Source organism: Etheostoma cragini, chromosome 1, assembly GCF_013103735.1.
Source record: "Etheostoma cragini isolate CJK2018 chromosome 1, CSU_Ecrag_1.0, whole genome shotgun sequence".
In the NCBI taxonomy this organism is placed as follows: domain Eukaryota; kingdom Metazoa; phylum Chordata; class Actinopteri; order Perciformes; family Percidae; genus Etheostoma; species Etheostoma cragini.
Window position 1 is genome coordinate 24,082,795 of NC_048407.1, and position 21,519 is coordinate 24,104,313.

General features: G+C 40.2%; 1 protein-coding gene across 11 annotated transcripts in view; it reads right to left on the reverse strand.

The window, feature by feature from the left end:
• esrrga (estrogen-related receptor gamma a) overlaps positions 1-21,519 on the reverse strand; it is a 147,551-nt gene that overhangs the window by 9,689 nt on the left and 116,343 nt on the right. For 7 of the 11 annotated variants that reach the window (XM_034869455.1, XM_034869530.1, XM_034869537.1 and 4 more), the window contains 2 exons: positions 20,200-20,310; positions 17,232-17,414 (listed from right to left, as the gene is read on the reverse strand). In XM_034869455.1, coding sequence (XP_034725346.1) covers positions 17,232-17,414; positions 20,200-20,310 — 294 coding nt within the window. The remainder of the gene's footprint in view (positions 1-17,231; positions 17,415-20,199; positions 20,311-21,519) is intronic. The other 4 variants (XM_034869479.1, XM_034869506.1, XM_034869498.1 and 1 more) reach the window with 1 other exon arrangement.

Below are 21,519 nucleotides of genomic sequence, written 5' to 3' on the forward strand. Positions count from 1 at the left end.
CATATATACAGTAATTAGACACTGGTGAGCACACATACAGTATCATATATGCATGGACATAAATGCATAGAAACACTGGAATGAATCCAAAAGTGTATGATTGATCCACACACACACACACACACACACACACACACAAACGGCACAGTGAAGGGAGTAGTTCTGTTGCCAACTGGCAGTGTCTTCTTCTACTTAATGAAATCATCAGAAGGGATTAGAGGTGAATTTCTTAAGGGGTTCTTCATGCACACACCCTCAAGTAAACACACATCTCATTTAAAGAGGCAGATGTCTTTAGGGGGTCCCGAGGACTTCACCACTCATCGTGGTGAGCGGAAATAAGCGTGGGCACTGCTAAAATTAACGCACACACACACACACTTATTGAATCTGTTAAACCCCAGGGTCAAGTGAAGAGAAAAAGAGATGAGTGAGTGGTTAATATCATTTAACTGATTGTGGGTTCTAACTTGTGTGTGTGTGTGGATGTGGGATCAGGCATTCGGACCAGCACGCAGGGCTCAATCAATTGGCACACATCCCTTTGGTGGAATCTGATTTAGGGCCAGTGGGGGCACACATTGCTCCATAAGTGGCACACACACACACACACACACACACACACACACACACACACACACACACACACACACACACACACACACACACACACACACACACACACACACACACACATACACACACACACACACACACACACACACACACACACACACAGACAGACAGACAGACACAGATAATTAAAAAAATTAATTATTAATTTAATTTATTTACATTAAATGAATTAATTTATTGAGCTGAAAGTGCGGCTTTTCTTATTGAGATACATCAATGATTTTATCAGGATGTGGTTTGTGCATGTGTGTACGTTAATGTGTGGTATGTGAATGCATTTTGTGAATATGTGTATGCTCATAGTGTGTACGTGATAAAAATACATTGTCCATAATTGTACTGGAGGTGTGCTGGCTTGTTGTTATATAAGCATGTTTGTAATCTTTGTGCATACATTCCTATACACGTTTTTGTGAGGCTCTGCATGTGCGTCTCTATCTGTGTATATTTTGTGTTTGTGTGTGTGAGTGTGTGTGTACGTACATAGGGGCCTTCCCGACCACCCTCCCCTCCCCTTCTCCACCAGCCTGTCTGCGCTGTTCAGCCATCCAATGCCTCTTATCTGTCTGATTAATAGGCGGCCAGCTTCAGGACAAATTAATTAACAGATAACGCCATCTCTCCCTTCTTCCCTTCCTCCCCTCCTTCTCATGAAGCGATCGATACAGCAGAAGAAAAGAAACATCAATGGGAATTTAGTGCTGATGATGGAGAGAGAGAGGTATTGATGAAGAGAGAGAGAGCATGCACGAGAAAGATTGAGATGGAGGAGAGAAGAAAGTAAAAAGGGAAGAGGTGTTAGAAGGAGAGATGGTGGTGGTAGGAGGGGTGGAGACCTTTCTTTCATACCTGTGATTTCACTTGACAAAAGAAGGTTGCCCATTTGGCTGTAATTACATTTCCTTTCTGTCCATTGATAAGGGATCTCATACTATGTGTGGGAGTCTGTTTGTGTATATGTGGATGTTGTACAGCCTGTGATTACTGTGCCGACGGTGGGCTGAACTGAATGTACAGTAATGTACAATGGAAACAAGGATCTAAACAAAATAAATTATTAATATAAACTTTGCTTAGAAGATTGCTACAGAATGCAACCTGAAAGTAAAGCCATGTGTTCCCTGGACACCATTATTATTGGATATATGCTTTTGTCTTTGATATAAGCTTCTATGCCGTGTAAGAATGGAAAACTTCCTGGGTTGGATTTAACTTTTTCTACTGAGCATATCCTGCAAAACCATTTGGTAGAGTATATAGTAAACTATATTTTTAACAGACATGTGTGTGTGTGTGTGGCTGTTAAAATATTGGGACACTCTCTTGTATCTATGAAGGTATAGAAAGAGAAAGTGTGTGGCGTGTGTAGGTATGTGTGTGTGCCATACATTGGTCTGACAGAAAGAGGCTGCAGTGCAGTCATGCAGACTTAACCTCTACTGCTTGCTCCCGCGCTCTCTTTCTTTTTTCTCTTTCCTTTGCTCTATCAGACACACACATGAAAACAAACAAACACACACACACACACACACAAACACTCGTCGATTCCCCAGCCACCCTGCGGCCTGTTTGTCTGCCAAATGAGTCCTGACTGCACGTTTACACCCGAGACCGCACAACCGTCTGGCACACACACATGCTTGTGTGCACGCACACACATGCATGCACGCATGCACACACACACAACAACACACACACACACACACACACACAAAAACACACAAACACACACACACACACACACAAACACACAGGAAAGCCCTCCCTCATGCCCCAGTTGCTACAAAGATACGGACAAACACACACATATCCAAGAGGCCTATATTTGTTTTCTTGTGGTTACGGGGAAGACGGGAACCAATGAGAACCGATTGTGAAGCTTATGAGTACCTGTGCACTTGTTTTTGGACAGTTTGTGGCATTTGTGAAGCTACCTGTATGTGCATGTGGATCTGTGTGCGTTTGTGCAATAAAGGCTATTCTCTGTGTGTTTGTCTGTGTGTGTGTGTTTGTGTGTATTAATGTGATAGCTGTGAAAACTGGATGCAATGCTGATATTGTCACAGTTATTACCACAAAACTAGTCTTTGTATTCTGTCACTGCATTGAAAAGCAGGACTTTTGTCATAAATGTAGGTGTTTTTTAAAACCCCTTTTAAGTGAAAGTGAATAATATTATATCAGTATTAGTTAAATAAATAATATTTAGCCTGTACATAGACCTTAAACTGAACTAAATGGTCTCCCTGGCAACATTTTGCCTTTGTGAAGCCTCAGCTGTATGCTGCTGTATGCTGCAAGTTAAAATATTGCAATTTAAGTAATGCCCCAATTCAAGATTTTCACCTCATCCTTTTTCTTAAATAGCAAATACAAACATTTTATTTCTCTTGACCATTTTAAGTTTAACCCTTAATGTCATTTATGGACGCATATGGAGAGTAATGGTAAAGGTCTTTAGTTTAAATCGAATCGTGGCATTGCGGATACATTGCAGTTTAAATATAACAAACGTTTGTTTCCTTTTGGAATTGGAATTCAATAGTTTAACAGGCATTTAAACGGTTTTGTTTCTTTGTCATAATAAATGTTCCCTCAACCACATTTAGGTCCTTTGCCTTTTACATTTTCCAAAGAAATAGGTCTGCCTTTAATGGTTTTGCATGTTGACTGCCTCTTTATATCACAGATGCTGTTTCTGTATCCATTTTAATTGATGAAAAAATGCCTTTTAATCATTGCTTTTAATTAAAATACATATAATGGTCCTTCTGCAAGCTTGTTGCTGGCCTTTAACTCACAACACAACGTGATACACAGTGTAATGAACATGTGTAATAGACATGTAATAGACACTTAACATATGCGTATGTTTCTTCTCTTTTGTTCAGAAAAATCTAATATTAGACACGGTCCCCTAAATGTAGTGTAATGATTTAGTGTACCAAATCTTGTTAGTTAGGAGGCATTTAAAAGAGGTATTAAGAACTGTGATGCAAACTGCTTTATGATTGTCCAGTAGTCGATCATTGTAGGTGCGAGGGGAATAGTGGATTGTGCAGGATATACACGTATTGTGTTCTGCAGGGGACAGATTTAAGTCTTCTCGCCCACTGAGGCAGAGATTGCATTAGAACACGTGAAGTGTCCAACAGTTACAAGCACATTGCTGTGCAGCATTTGTGTGTGTGTATGTGTGTTCTGTATGCACTGTATAACACATGCACTGTATGCATGTGTTACATGTTTCCAGTGCTCTCTTTCATACGACTTTCTCTACATGTTTGTGTTTAACTTTGTGTTAATGTGCACACTGTTGCATGCTGGGCAATTTAAGTGCTCCATTGTGATGCTTTTCAGCGTTTGTTTGTGTTATTTTGTTTGCACACATTTCAAACTGTTTTGTACCATACGGCCAGACGCCGGCCCAAATGAACATGGACCTCCTGTGATGGCTTTGGCCAAGCTAAAACAACACACACAAGATATACGCAAATGACAAGCACGCTGACAAATGCTGTCACACACACTCTCACACACACACACACACACACACACACACACACACACACACACACACACACACACACACACACACACACATCCACCAGCTGACCCAATTACACAGAGATGGGCAACGAAATGGAAACAAAGCCACCCAAAGAACCAGCTAATTTAGAGAGGCTTAAATACACACTCACATACGGGGCACACACCCACAAACATGTGTATAGTTGATTAGATCATAAAAAAAATTATGTAAAGTTAATATTACATGAAAGTGCAAATCACAAATTAAGTTTGATCTCATTCACAGAAAAATTGGTTTTGGAGATAGTTTTTAGTTTACTGATATGAAAATAATTTAAATAATTGCCTGTTCAACTGTACTGCGTCTGCATTGAATTGCACCTATCGTAAATAAACAATAAATCAACAATGAACGAACGTTACACATTTTTGTTCAAATACATGAATGAATTCGGTATTGGTACACTATCAGTCACTTTTCTAATACACATTTGCACACACAAACATGCGTCATTACCTTCACTTTCATTCCCTCTTATTTTGTGGGCTAAAATATATTTGTTCTATTTCTTTCCCCTTCTACCCTTCCTTCTCCTTCCACCATATCCCCCCTCTCTTCTGTGCGGCCTCGGGGAGAGTAGAGCACTCATAGGGTTGCAGTAGCCTCTAATCAGTGTGAACAGCAAGCTAATTACCAAACCCTCTGCCCTGGCTGACTGTTAATTGCATACATTAGACACCATCAGCAGCACTGCAAGATTAACACTTAAAATCTTCCCATTGATGTAGTGCTCTGCGTGTGCGTGAAAGAGAGAGTCAAGGGGAAAGAGACAGAGGTGGAGATGAGGGTCGTGTGCTGTATTCTCTACATGTGTGGTGTGTGCTGCCTCTGTGGTTGCGCGTGCTAATATTTAGCACTTAATTAGAGCCAAAATGGAGACGCGGCAACACAGAGACGTGTGGTGAGTGTTATAGCTTTTGCTGTGGCAGGGTTGCTTGGGTGGGGACAGACGGACGTCGAGGGCAACCCTGAGTCTCTGTGGAGATGGAGTGACATTAAGAGCATTGCAGTGGAGGCATTTCAAATAATAAAATATCAATATTTACATTTTAATTACCCACTTCTAGCCCCACCAGGGCCATGTCAAGGAGTGTGTTGTTGAGGGTGTGTATGTGGGCATGTGCCCCAGCTAGTTCCAATGGGGCCATGACTTCTTGTTTCTTTATAGAGTCAAGAGTGCTGCTCTGCTTGACAATGACTTGGTAAATTAACTCATTTCTATAAAATTTCTGTTTTTCAAAATTATTTGTTTTATCTTCCTTTTTTTACTTGTTTGTTTAACTCAATCCATCCCATCTTACTGTGTCTCTGTATGTGTGTGTGTGTGTGTGTGTGTGTGTGTGTGTGTGTGTGTGTGTGTGTGTGTGCACAAATCTGTCAGGGGAATTAACCATGTGCACACAAAACTGAGAAGCTTAGACACCAACCTTCTCTGCCTCTCTCTCTCTCTCTCTCTCTCTCTCTCTCTCTCTCTCTCACACACACACACACACGTGGATGACAACACCAGACTTAATAAGGAGGGCCAGGGACTGACATCATCACTAGTCTGAGCTTTTACGTTCCTCTGTTACACGGACACAGACAAACACACACACACACACACACACACACACACACACACACACACACACACACACACACACACACACACAGTTTTGAAGACAAAAAAACACTGAGTTGAATAATTGAAAAAGGTACAAACCGCATGAAAAGTACATAAGGTGAATATTTCGATGCCAGCTGGGCTTTTTTCGTTTTGTTTTGGTGACGTTTTTCCACTCAAAAGCATCATTAAAAACACACTAAGACACTGATTGGACCTAACTTCAAAATGCATCCCCCAGGGAAAGTCACCCCATGTCTGTAAAGAGTCCAGAAGACACACAAAGGATGAATCTCTCAGGCCATAGGCAGCATCCAGGCAGTGGCAGACAAGGTTGCCAAGTACTGTACGTTACTACAATCATGGCTTTGTCAGTTGGACAAGTGTGCACCACATCTCATCAGCATTGTTTGCCAGTTCTCTATGTGGAATAAGTGAAAAGGAGGAATACTTTCTGGGGAGTACTATCTGGCCAGTCTATCTGTCTGTCCATCTATCTATCTATCTATCTATCTATCTATATGGTTGGGGAGGAATTCATTTTCCCATCTTGTTCAATTAACTGGGTTGTGACAGTCTATTGATCTCTTGGTGGATTATCTTTTCAGAACAATATCCTGTCATTATATATTCTCCTGAAAAAAGTAAATCCATAGTACAAGCATCAGTAGGAGACTATTTGGGATTACATAAAATCTCACACTTATTTGGTCACTGTCAGAATGTTTTGATATTGATGTTTAAATAAAAACTTGTTGATTGTGGCTGATGTTTAAAACAAAACCCAATGGTCCCTGTCCAGGCCAGGTGTCTGTATATGAGATTATGAGGCTGTGTTGATTCTATCTTCCTAATCCCCCGTAGCTTTCCATAAAGAAAGAACCGCAAAAACTCCAGAGGGATTAATTTACCATTCACAGATTAAAGATATGGTCTCCAATATCATCATCCAGGACAAGCTTTGAGAGGAAGGGCTCAACAATGGAGCAATGAGGAAAGAGAGAACAGAGAGAAGGGGAGAGACATACACAGACTGAAAGAAAGGCAGAGATGAAAACGAATGTGCACAGAGAGACAACCTCTCCTAGAGCATCGTGCCTTAATGTCCTAGCTCGAAGATACGAACATTAGACCTCATTCCACCTCCTCATCTGGGCCTGAAAAAGCCTGGGCTGAAAATCTTAATTAATTGTTCAATAGTGCTGCGGGGTCATTATGCATTGCAATAAAGAAGCGTGTAATTATGAGATTTAACAGCCATTACCAAGGGCAGGAACTCATATGTCATCATCAGCAACCAAGCCAGTGGTTTGGTAGGACTGTGTGTGTGGCTTGATGGACGACACACACGTGCACAATACAGACTCGCATATGTACATCTTGTTCAAGTATAAAGTATTACGACGCATCAGAGAGAAATGTTTCTGCTCTCGTATTGGTAAACAAACAGTTGTAGGTATATACACATGCATGCAGGACACTTATAGGTGAACAGAAGCTGAAAATGCATTCAGCTGAGAACACACACAGAGAAGCACACACCCACACACCCACACACACACACACACACACTTGCACACATGCCCATCAGTCTGACCCAGACAATAAGGCAGCCAGCTGTGATGGCAGCCTGCAGATGAAACATCCCATCACGATTAAATGGACACAAATATACACACATTATTACTGTGTGTGTGTGTGTGTGTGTGTGTGTGTGTGTGTGTGTGTGTGAGTGTGTGTGGCGTGCGCGTTTTGAAAGTGCATGTGAACGCACAGTGACACAGTGGACCACAGACATAGTCCTCGCCACATAGCAGGTGGGAAGTGACACACTTGTACAAGGATGAAGTACTGTGTACAAATACATGCACAATGTAAAATGTACATTACTGAGACACCAACCAAAAAAGCAAGAATTATGACAAAAATACAAATTTGGTTCTTTCTGTTATTTTTCTCCAGTTTACCCCAACAAAAAGAACCAACAAGCTAATGGGTGATTATAAATATTAAAAACTATTTAACATATTGTTATTCTATTATACCTTTTAATATTTGTGGGCCACACACTGGTGGTAGACCCAAACTGTTGCCTATCTGCAGATGTTTTTTTGTATACAGTATGTGCATAAGGTGTACCTGTGTGTTTATACCTACATAATGTATATATATATAATTTGCCGCTGTGTGTGTGTTGTGTGCACAGACCATAAGTCGTCCCAAGCTGGTGACAGGCACGCTCCAATCCTATTTTCCCACCTGCTTATTCCCTGATGGAAAGGATGAATCCTCCGGACTGTTATTTAAGAATGATGGTTGGAGGATGGGAGAGAGGGAGCAAGAGAGAGAGAGAGAGAGAGAGAGAGAAAGGGAGGTAAAATAAAGGGGCGAAGTGGAAGAGGGAGCAGGAGGAGCGTCAGACAAAAAGGACAAGTAAGAGTAAAACAAAGGGGGAGTGAGGAATAAACTAAAAGTCAAAGAGGTAGAAAGAGAGAGGGGGAAGGAAGTGAGGATCAATGATGGAGGTAAGAGAAGAAGAGGAAGGCAATGGTAGGAGAAGAAACAAAGAGACTGAGCAGAGCAAATAAGAAAAAGAGAACATATAAAGATAAAGGGGAGAAAGGTAAAGATAGAGACAGAAACAGTGAGGAAAGTAGATAGATAAGTAGAAAAAGAAAGAGAGGATGTGGAGAGAGATAGAAAACTATTTCATGCTTGTCTGTGAACTTTGCATGAACCGACAGAAATAATGTGACAAGCCTGTCCCTCCTTCCACTAGATTTGCTGCATGCATAGGTGTGTGATATGTGTGTGACTGTGAATCCCTGTATGTGTGTGAACTCTTTATATTGCTTTTGATGTGTGTGTATGTGTGTACATGTGTGCCCCAACAGATAGAATAGGATGATGATGATTTGAAATGGAGTTTGGCCTGTGCGTAATTATGATCATCTATCTTTATGCCCCGCCAGCATATCATATCATATCACATCACATCATCTCTCTTTCTTAGGCACGCGCGCACACACACACACACACACACACACACACACACACACACACACACACACACACACACACACACACACACACACACACACACGCAAATTGAAAGTAGTAAAAGCTGACTGTTTGCTAGTGATGACTTAGATGATGATGGGCTCAGAATGTGTGCTGATTTATTTGTTACTGCTCGTCTGATGTCACATATTATAAAACTGTGCATGTCTGTGTTTGTGTGGATTTGTGCACATTCACTGTGTGCTAGTTCTACTCCGGAAGTGTACATTTGTGTGTTCATGGGTGCGTCTATGATGTATGTGTTTGTATATGCCTGCTTGTTTGCGTGCTTATGTATGCAGCTTGTGTGTGTTTTGTGTGTGTGTGACAGACATTATTTGATGCAGATTAGTCAGTGTACTCAGATTGCAGGCTGTGTCTCAAAGGCTGATAGACAAATGAATTTGATTTGCTAATGTAATCAAACTAATAAGAAAAACAGCAATGGGCTGCTGAGCGCAAAGCTCATGACTTCAATATTTGTTTTTCCCTCTCACTTTTACTTGAACATCTATCTAGTGAGTGCATTTCATGGTTTCATTTTTTTCAGAGATTGGAATCAAAATGATTAAAATTACTTTTTAATCAGAGGCTCTAATCTGAAACTGACCAGAAAAAAACAAAACTAATTTTTAATCAGTTTAATATCAGTGTCATTCTTAATATTAAGGAATTTCATTCACTTGTTAAAAGTGCTGATGTTAGTAAAGGGGCTGTTAGTGATGTAATCATATTTTCTTTATGCACACCACTCCACTATCATAGGCTGCCACTACTCTTCAAGTGACTTTTTATTTTTCACTTTAAATTCAGTTGGTTTGATATGGTGTGTCACACGTGGACACAGCGACAGCTGGTAACATTTGTGAGGCAAGTTGTGTGTGCGTGTGCATGTGCATGTATGATGTGTCAGGTTGCTTGACTCTAAAGGCATAAGGTGTGTGTCACCACCAAGGTGTGACCTGATAGAGGTAATACCAGTGTGTGTGCGTGTGTGTGGGAATATTTGTGTTGAGTGTGTGTTTTTAAAGAAGATACCCAAAGCGCTGCATGTTTAAGTGTCATCATGGGCAGATTGTCATGGTAACACTGTCAACATGGTGATGGCAAATTATTTATACATTTATTGTTATGTGGATAGGCCCTGCATCCTGTAGTGATAACATCAGTATATTATAATATAACTTTGCATTTTGTCTTATCTGGACTATCCCTCAGTTATATTATTATCAAACACAGCATTGTAAGTTGGTGGGAAATTCATTTAACAATATATTTTGTAGATTTTTATGCTAAAAAAATCCTCCTTGAGTGATCTCACCTTATCAAAACTATAAATACTACTTTGACACAAACACAGGGACAAAAAGAAAAAGAAAAAGTAATAAGATGGAAGAAAAGCAATGCATGTTTTCCCTCCTCTGTTTTCTCATATTGATTCCATGCTTCCAATACCCGCTTAATCCAATAAAGAAAGCCCAACTTAATCCAAACATTAAGCTCAGATATCAAATATTCTTTTCATAATTTGATTTCATCAATATTTGTTTTCATCTGCAAACAGGAGTGTGTTTGTTTGTATGGGCTGCCAGAGGAAACCATGGTTGCGGTCTACTGGAAAATAGGATGTCTCTCATGCACAAATGTGGACAATGGAACACACACACACAAGCAAAAACACATTCTTGAAGACATCAACCTCTAAATGTATTATGTAGCTAAGGGATAAGCAGAAATGGAAATCAAACACATACTAGAGAGCACAAAAGAAACCAAATTGACCAAAGCAATGAATCAGATTCTACTAAAGTCATATTCATGAGATGATCTCATTAGACTCTTATTTTTTTTTAAAGGGCAGAGTCAGTTATATCACTTCAAAGAAGACAAAGTGCTGTCTGTTGTTCTTCTTTTCTTCTTTACCTGAACTGGCTGAAACAGGTTACTATAGCAACATTAATTTTTAAGGCCAATAAAGCCTCTTGAACTGAATTGAACATAAATGTTTACTGTTAACGTTTCTTATGTGTTTGAATAATTGGAGCTTGCAGTAATAGATACAATTAGGAAACTCAAAGCAATTTTGATTTACGCTACAGTTTACATGATAAAATAATTTATGAGAAAATAGATCTGATAGATTGAATTACTGGAATTTTCTTCCATGAAACTAAACTTTTTAAATCTTGTTTTAACCTTTCACCTTTGCATGTTATACCTATAAGAATGCTTGGACACAGCCATATGAAAGTTTTTATCTCTTTACACTGTACTGAATGAGTGTGTTTTATCTCTTTACACTGTGCTGAATGTGTGTGTCTATGTGAATGGACTGTATGTTTTTGTGTTACTGTAAGAAGGCACCTAGCATGCTGTGACTGTCAAGGTGAACTAGCCTTAGCCGACAGAATGGGGGCAAATCTGCTTGTGTGTTTGTGTGTATTTCTGTGTTTGTGCTTTCACGAGTTTACATGCACATGTGAACACACACCAGCCTTTTTATTGCAGAGGGTAATGGCACTGAGAGGGACAGACAGACTGGAAGATGAAGCAGGGGAAGTAAAGAAATTAGGACAGGTAAAGTCAACATTGTTCCAGAAGTTCCATGCCAAAATTAAAAAAAAAAAAGAAAAGAAAAAAAGTGTGTGTGTTTGTTTGTGTGAGGATGGTTTAGAGATATTTCTCTTCTGATTTACCACTCTATGTCCCAAAGCCTAAAAACCTCTTTGCTGATTGATGACAACACCAGACTTAATAAGGAGGGCCAGGGAGTGACATCATCACTGGTCTGGGCTTTTACATATCTCTATCACACATACACATACACATACAGAGACAGACAGACAGACAGACAGACAGACAGACACACACACACACACACACACACACACACACACACACACACACACACACAGTACTGTTCTGCATCTCAACAATGTTATAATGTGTGTCAATGTTAATTTAGAGAGCTGCACTTCTAGAGTCAAGGATGTGGGTATCCATGTGTGTAAATGTGTGTGCGCATATGTATGTTTTTTTGTGTCTTTGTGAGAGAGTGTGTGTGTGTGTGTGTGCGCGCGCAGTGGTTCCCCTTGGCTGCTGAGACTCAACATTTGATTTGCTAAAAGGAGCAGGACACTTCTATTAATCAATATTTGCTGACTGACTGGGAGCCCTTCTGGCTGACTGACTGGCTGTGCAGTTACTTGACTGACTGATTGGCTAACTAACTGACGGACTGTCTGGCAGTGTGAATGACCAACTGCTTGAATGGTTGACTAAATCTCTAAGTGAAAACCATTTATAACATAACCAAAAGAGAAAGAGCACAGAAGAACAACAGCAGAGGTAAAGATTTAGGGGGGCTTTGCTCATTGGGTGCCTCACTTAATATTTTATAATTTTCCAATGTTAGATAAAAGGCATTTTTGAATAAGCTGTCGATCGGCCTAATTCAAAATCTAGAGTTAAACTTGGATTAAATAAACCTGATTACTGTATCTGTGGAGATATACAGACAGAGAGAACCAAAGAGAAAGACAGTAAGGACGGCTGGCTGGGGCAATGCAATAAGAGGGGAGGTGGGAGGCGTGGGAAGGAATAGGGGTTGAGAGATGAGGTTGACTTGATAATGAAGAGGTTAAGGATACCAAGGAGAGAGAGGGTGGGAGGTCAGGTCAGAGAGAGAGGGATAAAAGGAGGGAGAGGCAGAAAGAGACAGAAGTAGAGAGAGAAAGAAAGAGAGAGGTCACACAGGAGGTTGAAAGAGGTGGGGGATATTTAGCCATCGGGTCAGAATAGTATTGTGTTAAAGGCTCTTTGGGAGTATCTAGGTTATACTAAGGTAATGTATGTGACCTCCCTGCTTTCCATTCTCTTCCCATTTCCTACACTTTTCTTCTCTCCCCTTAGCTTTGTATGTTTAATTTCAAAACTCCTCTTCAGTTCTCCATTCTTCTTAATCCTAATTCACACCCATAAGTAGTAAAAGGAAGAAATAGAAAAGATAAAAAGAGGCCAATAAAAGACTACAGCAGACTGAAAGATAGAGGGAAGCATGCAGAACATGAGGCAAGAGGACTTCCCTCATCACCTACTATCCCATCACCACCACGGCCACCCAAACCCCTTCTCCCATATCTCCATAAAGGCCGATTAAATGAATAGACAGACAGCAACCCCCGCCCCCCTCCCCTCCACCTCCCTTCCCCAGTTTTTTACAGCTCAATCATTCTGTGTTACTGCAGACACATAGACCGCTTATCCTGAGTGTCAAAATTGAAAAGGGAACGAAAGAAAGGGAGAGAGGGAGAAAGACTGTAAGAAATAAAAGAGCAAGTAAGAGGAGATAGGGAAGCAAGAGAATAGTGAAGGGGAAGTGGGGGGTGGCCCAAGAGCAATTTCTGCCTAGAATAAAGAAAGAATGGGGGAGGGGGTTGTAAAAAAGCACTAATGGCAAGGCCCCTCGTTCTGGTAAAAAAGACTGTGTTATAGGTTCAGGCTCTCGTTCGTTGATTCATTCACTCGTTCGTTCCTTGCTCTTTCGTCAAGTCAAGTGCTCGCCTGTCTGTCTTTCTCTTTTGTGTCCACAAGTCTAGATAAGAGCTGCTGGCATGACTGCCCAGTAGTCATTTAGTTATTATGTAGAGAGAGAGAGAGTGACAAAAAGAGAGAGAGAGAGAGTTAAAGAACAGAAAAGAGAGGATGAAAAGACTAATTCTACAGACAGATAAATGGCTCATTTTGAATGGCCTTTCTTTCTTTTAATTCACTCTCTCATTTGCTCATGTTTAAATATTTGCCTCCTCCACTCACCTGGCTGCTCCTGGATCCTCCACACACTCACACACACACTCACACACACACACACACACACACACACACACACACACACACACACACACACACACACACACACACACACACACACACACACACACTGGCTATTAAATTGAGATCTTCTCTTCCCTAATCCATATTATTGGACGCCAAAGCCTTTCTTACACTCTGAATAACAACTCAGACAATATTTCCACATACCCCCAGTTTTCTGAGAGTGACAGTATTCTCCTCATAGACTTATCTTCTAAATGTGTGAACATGTGTGGTGCCACTCATTTCCCACAGTTTGAATCAGCAAAAAGACTTCTAGGTAATACTATGTTTGCATGCTTTTCCTCTCTCTATTTGACACACACATGTGCGGTGTGTGCGGAGAACATTTGTGATTGTGTCCCATTCCTTGTGGGACGACAAGAGACATACACTGGGTCTGAAACCTCATTTTCTTCTCCTAATAACATATCAAATGTTTGCATATAGGCCATATCAGTATGGAAATTAGCCTGCACACACTCATTCACACACAGCTTTAGAATAAAAGAACCAATGAAAGAGATATGTGTGTATATGTGTGTGTGTTGTCACAAGTCTCTAAGGTTGCGCAAGTCTGTGTGTCAAACATGACTAGCAACACACACACACGCACGCACACACACACACACACACAGACACACACTGACACACACACGTAGCCTAGCCTTGTTATCCGGGGGCCTGTCTTGCAGGCAGCCTCTCTAACGCTGAGTGATGTTTAAATTAGTTTACAATTTAGCCTCCTCGCTATCCGCAGACGGCTCTTAACTCAGTGTGTGTATGCGATGTGTTTTTGTGTGTGTGTTTGTGCGTGTGTGAGCGTAACAAATTGTTGCCAGTACGGCAGACATCTAATGACTTCAAATTAGCTGCCTGGCGCTCGCCTTGACACGTTGTTACCACTGTTAGAAGCCTGTGTGTGCATGTATGCGCGTGTACGTGTGTTTATGTGTGTGTATGCAGCGCAGGACAGCCATATCATGAGGCATAAATTGGCTTCACATCTCCTCTCTCTGTCTTTTTTCTCTTTGTTTCTCTGTCTCTCTCCATCAATTTGATTAAAAAAATTACTGTACCATAGCGAGCAGAGACGTGTGGATGTGTGTGTTCACATTTACACCCCGCGCAAACACACAGACACACACACACACACACACACACACACGTCTGCAAAAAGGTTAAGAGGTCTATTCTATTCAACACTTAAGTCATTGTAGACTCTTTATTGTTTGCCTTGTGTCTTGTGTGTGTGTTTTTGTAGGAGTCGGATAAAGAATGTTGAGGAGGCGTACTTCTTTCTGACAATCCTTTACACCCTAAGTGAACAGTAGCTCACTTTATGTGTGTACACATGTGTGTGTGTGTGTGTGTGTGTGTGAGAGAGAGAGAGTATTAGATCAGTGTTCAGTGGTGTAAACAATGAGGATTTCATAAGGTGTTCACATCAGACACACACACACTTGGAAGATGAAGAATTCTATCTTTCTCCGTGAGCAGTGGATTGCCTTTCTCGTTCATCTAATCACACCATCTTCTCTCCTCCACCAAGCAATCGTTGCGCTTCACTCCCTTCACACGCACGCACGCGCGAGCACGCACACACGCACGCACACACGCACACACACACACAGAGCACATAACCAGGCTAACTCAGTCCATTCACCTATAAAAGTAGTGATCAAAAGAAAAGGCAAGCCAAATGCAAAACAATACATTAAACGTAGACCATGTGTATGTATTTTGGTGTATCTGCAAGTTCCTTTTGTGCATGAATGTATTACACAGTAGGTGATTTCCAGAAATATGGATTAAAAGAAAAAGAATAAAAAATACTAGAATGCAGGACAGGGAGATTACAGGAAATGATATAAGTATTGGATTAAGGCTATATGTTGTTTTAAAAGAGAAAAATAAATATTTAACGGGCCATACTTGGTATATGGATCAATATATATGTCTGCTTACTGTCCATATAGCCGCATATTGATCAATACTTTAACAAGAAGCAATGTATATTCCCATCTCTCTTTATCTATTTTTTCCCTTTCTGTTATTTTCACATTTATTAATAAGATATAGTATATATCATTTGGAGACACTGTTATCCAATGCCATTGACTTTATTGTTATAGATTTACGCAGCATGACCGAGTGGTATTTATGCCTCTAATCTGGTGCCTTCCCCCTATACTCTCAAAAACCCCTATACTGTTTGAGCAGTGGCAGCGCGGTAATTCTATTCTAGTCTATAACCATATTTCCAGTCGACAATGGGACTATTCTTTGTGCTAATCTGTGTTAATCTGAGGCACAGCTTGTCCCTCCTCTCTGCTGTCCCAGCAGGCTCCCTCACTAAAACCAAAACCAGATTATAGTTTTCATCTCATACGTCTCACTACCTGTGTTCTTCTTCATGTTACCTTCCATGACCACATGCATTTGTCATTATCAGTATTGCTCTTTTTCTCTCTTTGGTTTTCTTATTTAATAATTTTTGGGTTTGTTCATGTATCCTGTCATTATTTAAATGTTGTCCTTTTATGGGTCAGATCCAATTTTAGGAGAGAAAGGAAGTTAGTTTAAACAGATTAGATTCTTCTGTTTTATTGATTGGCCTGTAGAGTGACACTGTTGCAGCTACAGGCTAAACAGACATCACATTCTACTGTATATATCACCATCTATTCATTGCTATTAAAAAAAATATGAATTAATCACTTCATTGTGACTTCAAACAATTACATTTACCTTACAAAATGTTCTGTACCCATATACACATTACGTCTCTCGTAAAACAATACAAAACCTAAAAAAAAACAAAAAACAAAGTAAAACCTTGTTCTACACAGGTGAAGGAAGATACTCATGTTATCCTTGCTGTGTATTTGTATGACATTTTTGGGACTGTGACTTGTAATACAGGTACATACATAGTTGAACAGAAGGCAAAAGCGGTTCTTCAAAGGGTTTTGCTATGTATATGGTACAGTGACTCACAAACATACCCACACACATATATACATTTCGAATGTAAGGGGATTGGACAGTTTGGTTTAAAAGGTCATAACATGTGTGTGTATGTATGTATGTATGTATGTATGTATGTACGTACGTACGTACGTACGTACGTGCGTGCGTGTGTGTGTGTGTGTGTGAAGGTGTTCATACTGTCTGAATGGATTAGGGTGAAAGGTCAGGCCTCAGTACCAGGTGTACTTGTGTGTATGTAAGTGTGCCTGAACTGCAATTAGAGCAGCTAATTCCAACCTTGTACTCTGCCAATTTTCACATCATCTGTGTCCATTCTGTATATGTGTGTGGGTGTGTGTATAAAATCTCCTGTACTTTGGAATTGTAAAATAAAAACAATGTATGTGGACCTATGTGTGTGTCTCTGCCACAACACAAAACCATGTTAGGCTCAGTGTAAAATTCAGTGTTCAGCAGATGTTTTTTTCTTACCTGGGATATGTTTGGCCCAGCCGATGTTGACCACTAGTTCTCTGTCCGCCAGGTCACACAGCGTAGTCAGGGCCTTGATGTCGCTGTCTGGTACTGTTGGGTCAGGCATGGCGTAAATCTTCTCTGGCTCGGCCACCAGCAGGTGAGAGACGATTTTGTTATCTGCAAGGCAGCCAAAGGCAACTGACATGACCACCAGACAAGGAGAAAGACACAGAGACAGAGAGATGGTGAATTTTTGCTGTGTTAGGCTGCCAGATGTTCCACACCAATCTGGTGCAAAAATGTGTAAGGACATATGCAAAATCCATTATAACATGGGTTGCTAAATAACACATATATCTTAAAGAATGTCAACATGTAGCAAAAAAGTAGCTGACATAACCATTAGACAAGGAGAAATAAACAGAGACATGTTGCAACACATTATACATTTCAGTATTCTCCATAGTGTGTACATCACACAAATCATCATGTGAGATACATTATATATAAAGCATTATATACATTACATATGTGTGTATGTGTGTGTGTTTCTGTATATTGTATTGTATACAAAATCGAATATGTACAACTAGAATAATGTTAAACTTGTTTGCCACTCTGAAAAATCTTGGAATGAAAAGACCTTTAAAATAGTCAAACAACACACTTTTAATAAGCACCAAAATACATTTTTTCATTATTTGAAGTCATTTTTTTCCAATATAACTTTAGTGTATACAGTTATTATATAGTATAGTTGAGATGTTTCAGGGTCTGATTAAAGGCGATAACTGCTGTTGATTCATGTTTCTTAAAACACTGTCTTTTGTATCACTGCCTTAAGAAGCCTCCGTGAAACTACATACAGAAGGGAAAGATAATACTGAAAGCCAAACAGATCAGCTGTTAATAGTGACATGTGGTGATGAGATCTCTATGGTCCATTAGTAACAGACTGATACCCTGCTTCCAAATTAATCCACTGACTAATCAAGCATGGGAATAATAACAGAGGATAGAAAAGCAAAGAGAGGAGCAAGGGATTATAGAAAAGAGAGAGGGAGAAAAGTAAAGAAAAAAATGGGAGAAGATAGACAGGTAGAAATAGAGCCATGGACAGATTGTAAAATACAGACAGGAAGAGTCGAGAGAGCGACAGCTAGATAGAGATAAACAGCAAAGGAGAGTGAAACAGAGTTGGGGGGGTTGAGTTGTGTATTGATCTAACACTCTCCACCCAAATTCCACATACACACACACACACACACACACACACACACACATACACCCTCCCACACACACACAGACACACACACATGCCCCATGTACACATGTACATAGCTATATTCTTCCCATCCTTATCCCTCCAGCTCCAGGGTCGTTTGAGCCAAACCATCCCAGTCACACTGCAGTATCTGTGGGTAAATCTTATTTAATGTTTCCCTAATTAGAATCAATGGAAGCCCATTTTCAAACCCTGGGCTATTGTTCTGTTCTCACACAATCAATGGGGACGCTGAGGCTAGGGATTGGGCTTCAGATAGATAGGCTGTGTGCGTGTATCTGAGCGAGAGACAGAGGGACAGAATTTTTTTTTTTGTGTGTGTATTGACTGTGTGTGAGAAAAGAAGAAGACATACCCAGGCGGTCTACATCAGGGTAGAGAGATATTTGAGTTCATACATAAATTAAGGAAATTATGTAAATAGGAACTAAAGCCTGAATAACTATTTAGAGTGGTAACTTGTAATTCCAATAACTTATGTTGAAACTTTCTTCCAAAATGTGTCAAATGCCTGTCAAAATAATTACAGGACTAAAGAGTTAAGTATAACTTAACCTGTTTAAAGAAAATCTGTAGCCCGTCGGTAAAGACATTTAGTTAGCTGAAACACACATTCTCTGTGTATGCAAACACATACATTAAACACAGACACACATATTATACACAGACTCATATTATCCCATCATTTAAATGATTAGTAGTGCAGAAATCCCGGTAAGCTGTTGTGCAGCCATTCAGCATATTGGCCTAAAGCAGAATATGCTCCAGCTTTAAGCAAAATGGGCTTTGGGGACCAAGCTGCTAAACACTACTCAATCTGCACTGCATATGTGTGTGTGTGTGTGTGTGTGTGTGTGTGTGTGTGTGTGTGTGTGTGTGTGTGTGTGTGTCGTGAGTGAGCAGACGCTTAGCTAAAGAGCTAACTCCAGTTTGATGTGGTTGCCAGATTGGATTTAATCCGGATTAGGGTTCTGGCTGTTCCCCCTCCCTTCTTCTCCACTTCTCTCCCCCTCTGAGAAACCTTCTCATTCATGCTCAGTCTCTCCCTCTCTCTCCAACTGTCTCTCTGACACTCTCACTCACTCTCTCCCTTGTTAATTTTTCAATCATCAGGCTTTGGCAGTGGTTTTATTCTTTAAAAAATGCAGTCAATCCAGCCGGCGCTAAATGAATACCTTTATAGTGAAATATTACACATATAAAATGTTATGACCCCAAACTGGTAGCAGTAGAGACAAGGAGATAAACTTGGTCCCAAACAGATGGGCTTCTCACTACCCTGTGTCTATTTATGTGTGTGTGTTTAATTTCGTTTTACTGTCCAACTGTCATTAGGATACAAACTGATGGAAAGGCAGTCCCTTGTACTTCGGATCTCTGAACGATTCCTGCCTATTACATGAACACTGTCTGCACATAACAATATAATATGCCAGAATCTGAATGGTTTTTGTTTATTTCTAAGGAGGATTTTCCTTGTGCACTGTCCATAGTATGTCCTTCCCTCAGCTCACTATTTTTGATGTTGTTGTCACTGTAGCACAATTGTCAATGTGTAGAGTATGAGTTACTGTGCACCAAGGACAGTATGTAAATGTCTGTCCTTGAAAATCCCTGCTCAACCTCGAAGCGAAAAGGGCTATTACATATACTGTTACCTATCAGAGTTTGTGTGTGTATGTGTGTCTTTATTCTTACATGGCTTCTTGGGGGGCAGAGCCAGCTGTGGGTTCAGGTATGGACTGTTGTCGGCATCTATCCGGCGTTTATACTTCTGTCTCCCACCACGAACCCTGTCGAGACGAACACCTGTAAAAAATGACAGAAGAAATTTATTAACACACTGTGTGTGACACTGAAACTTTTCGAACTCTTTTGACTACTTAACATGAAAACAAGGAATATAAAATAAATTATAAATAGAGAGAGTGGAAATGAGATGAAAACATGTGGACTGAAAAAAGATTGCATATGATGTCTGGGAGCAAAGTGATAGTTGTGCTGTTTCTGCAGCGCATACATGGGTGTGTGTCTGTTTTGCAGAAACCTTTCCCTCTTTTATTCTACAACAAGACTAAATTAAAGAGACACAATTGAAGTAAAATGTCTCTCTCTCTCTTGCTGTGTGTCTCTCATGCGTTCTCTTTGGCTTTATAACTTACTCTTTTCCTGTCTCTTGCCCAATCTCTGTCTCTCTCTTTCTGTCTCGTTAATTAATTGACACAAAGGAGTCCTAATTTAATTAGGCCTATCTCTCAGGGGATTGGTTGTTACCGTGGTTACCACTTAAAGATGGATAAGGTAGAGAGAGGTATCATGGACCCTGGAGGAGGAGAGAAGAGGAATCTGAAAGGGTTGTCAAATGTTTTAAAACAAACCCAACGTAATTATTTGTTTATACCATTCAGAAATAAAATCACGCTCAACAGAGAAGAACACCATCTTCAGATCTTTCATCAACAGATGGTCTAGGGAAAAAACTTCACCTAATATTGAACACACCATGGACAATATCACACTTCTTGTATAGTGCCTTACACTCTAACAGCCCCACTGATTTGAAGGGTTTTCTCATACAAAGTGCATCTAAAATGGTAAGGATTTCTATGTATAGACAGAGAGAAAAAGAACGAGAGGAGGGGGCAAAAAGAGTGAGAGAGCAAAAGAGAGATTTGCTAACACAGAGAGATTTAAATCCTCTGAAAAATGTGCTGACCATGACCAAGACAACACACCTAAGAGATTTAACAGAGAATGACTTCCTATTGGCAGCAAAGAAGAAAACATGTCAGGAAGCATGTGTTTGCATTCATTGGCATTTGTAAGTGCTTGTAAGTGCACGTGTTTCCCTGTTTTTATTTGTATTGCGTACATGTGCACATTTTGGTGGCTGCTTTTATTCAAACCATCTTGCAGTGACGTGAGTGCAAATTTTTTTTTATTGAAATGTAATCATTTAGAAACCTCAGGCAGCAGTCAACCCAGTGAACTGAACATGACATGTATGTGTGTGTGTGT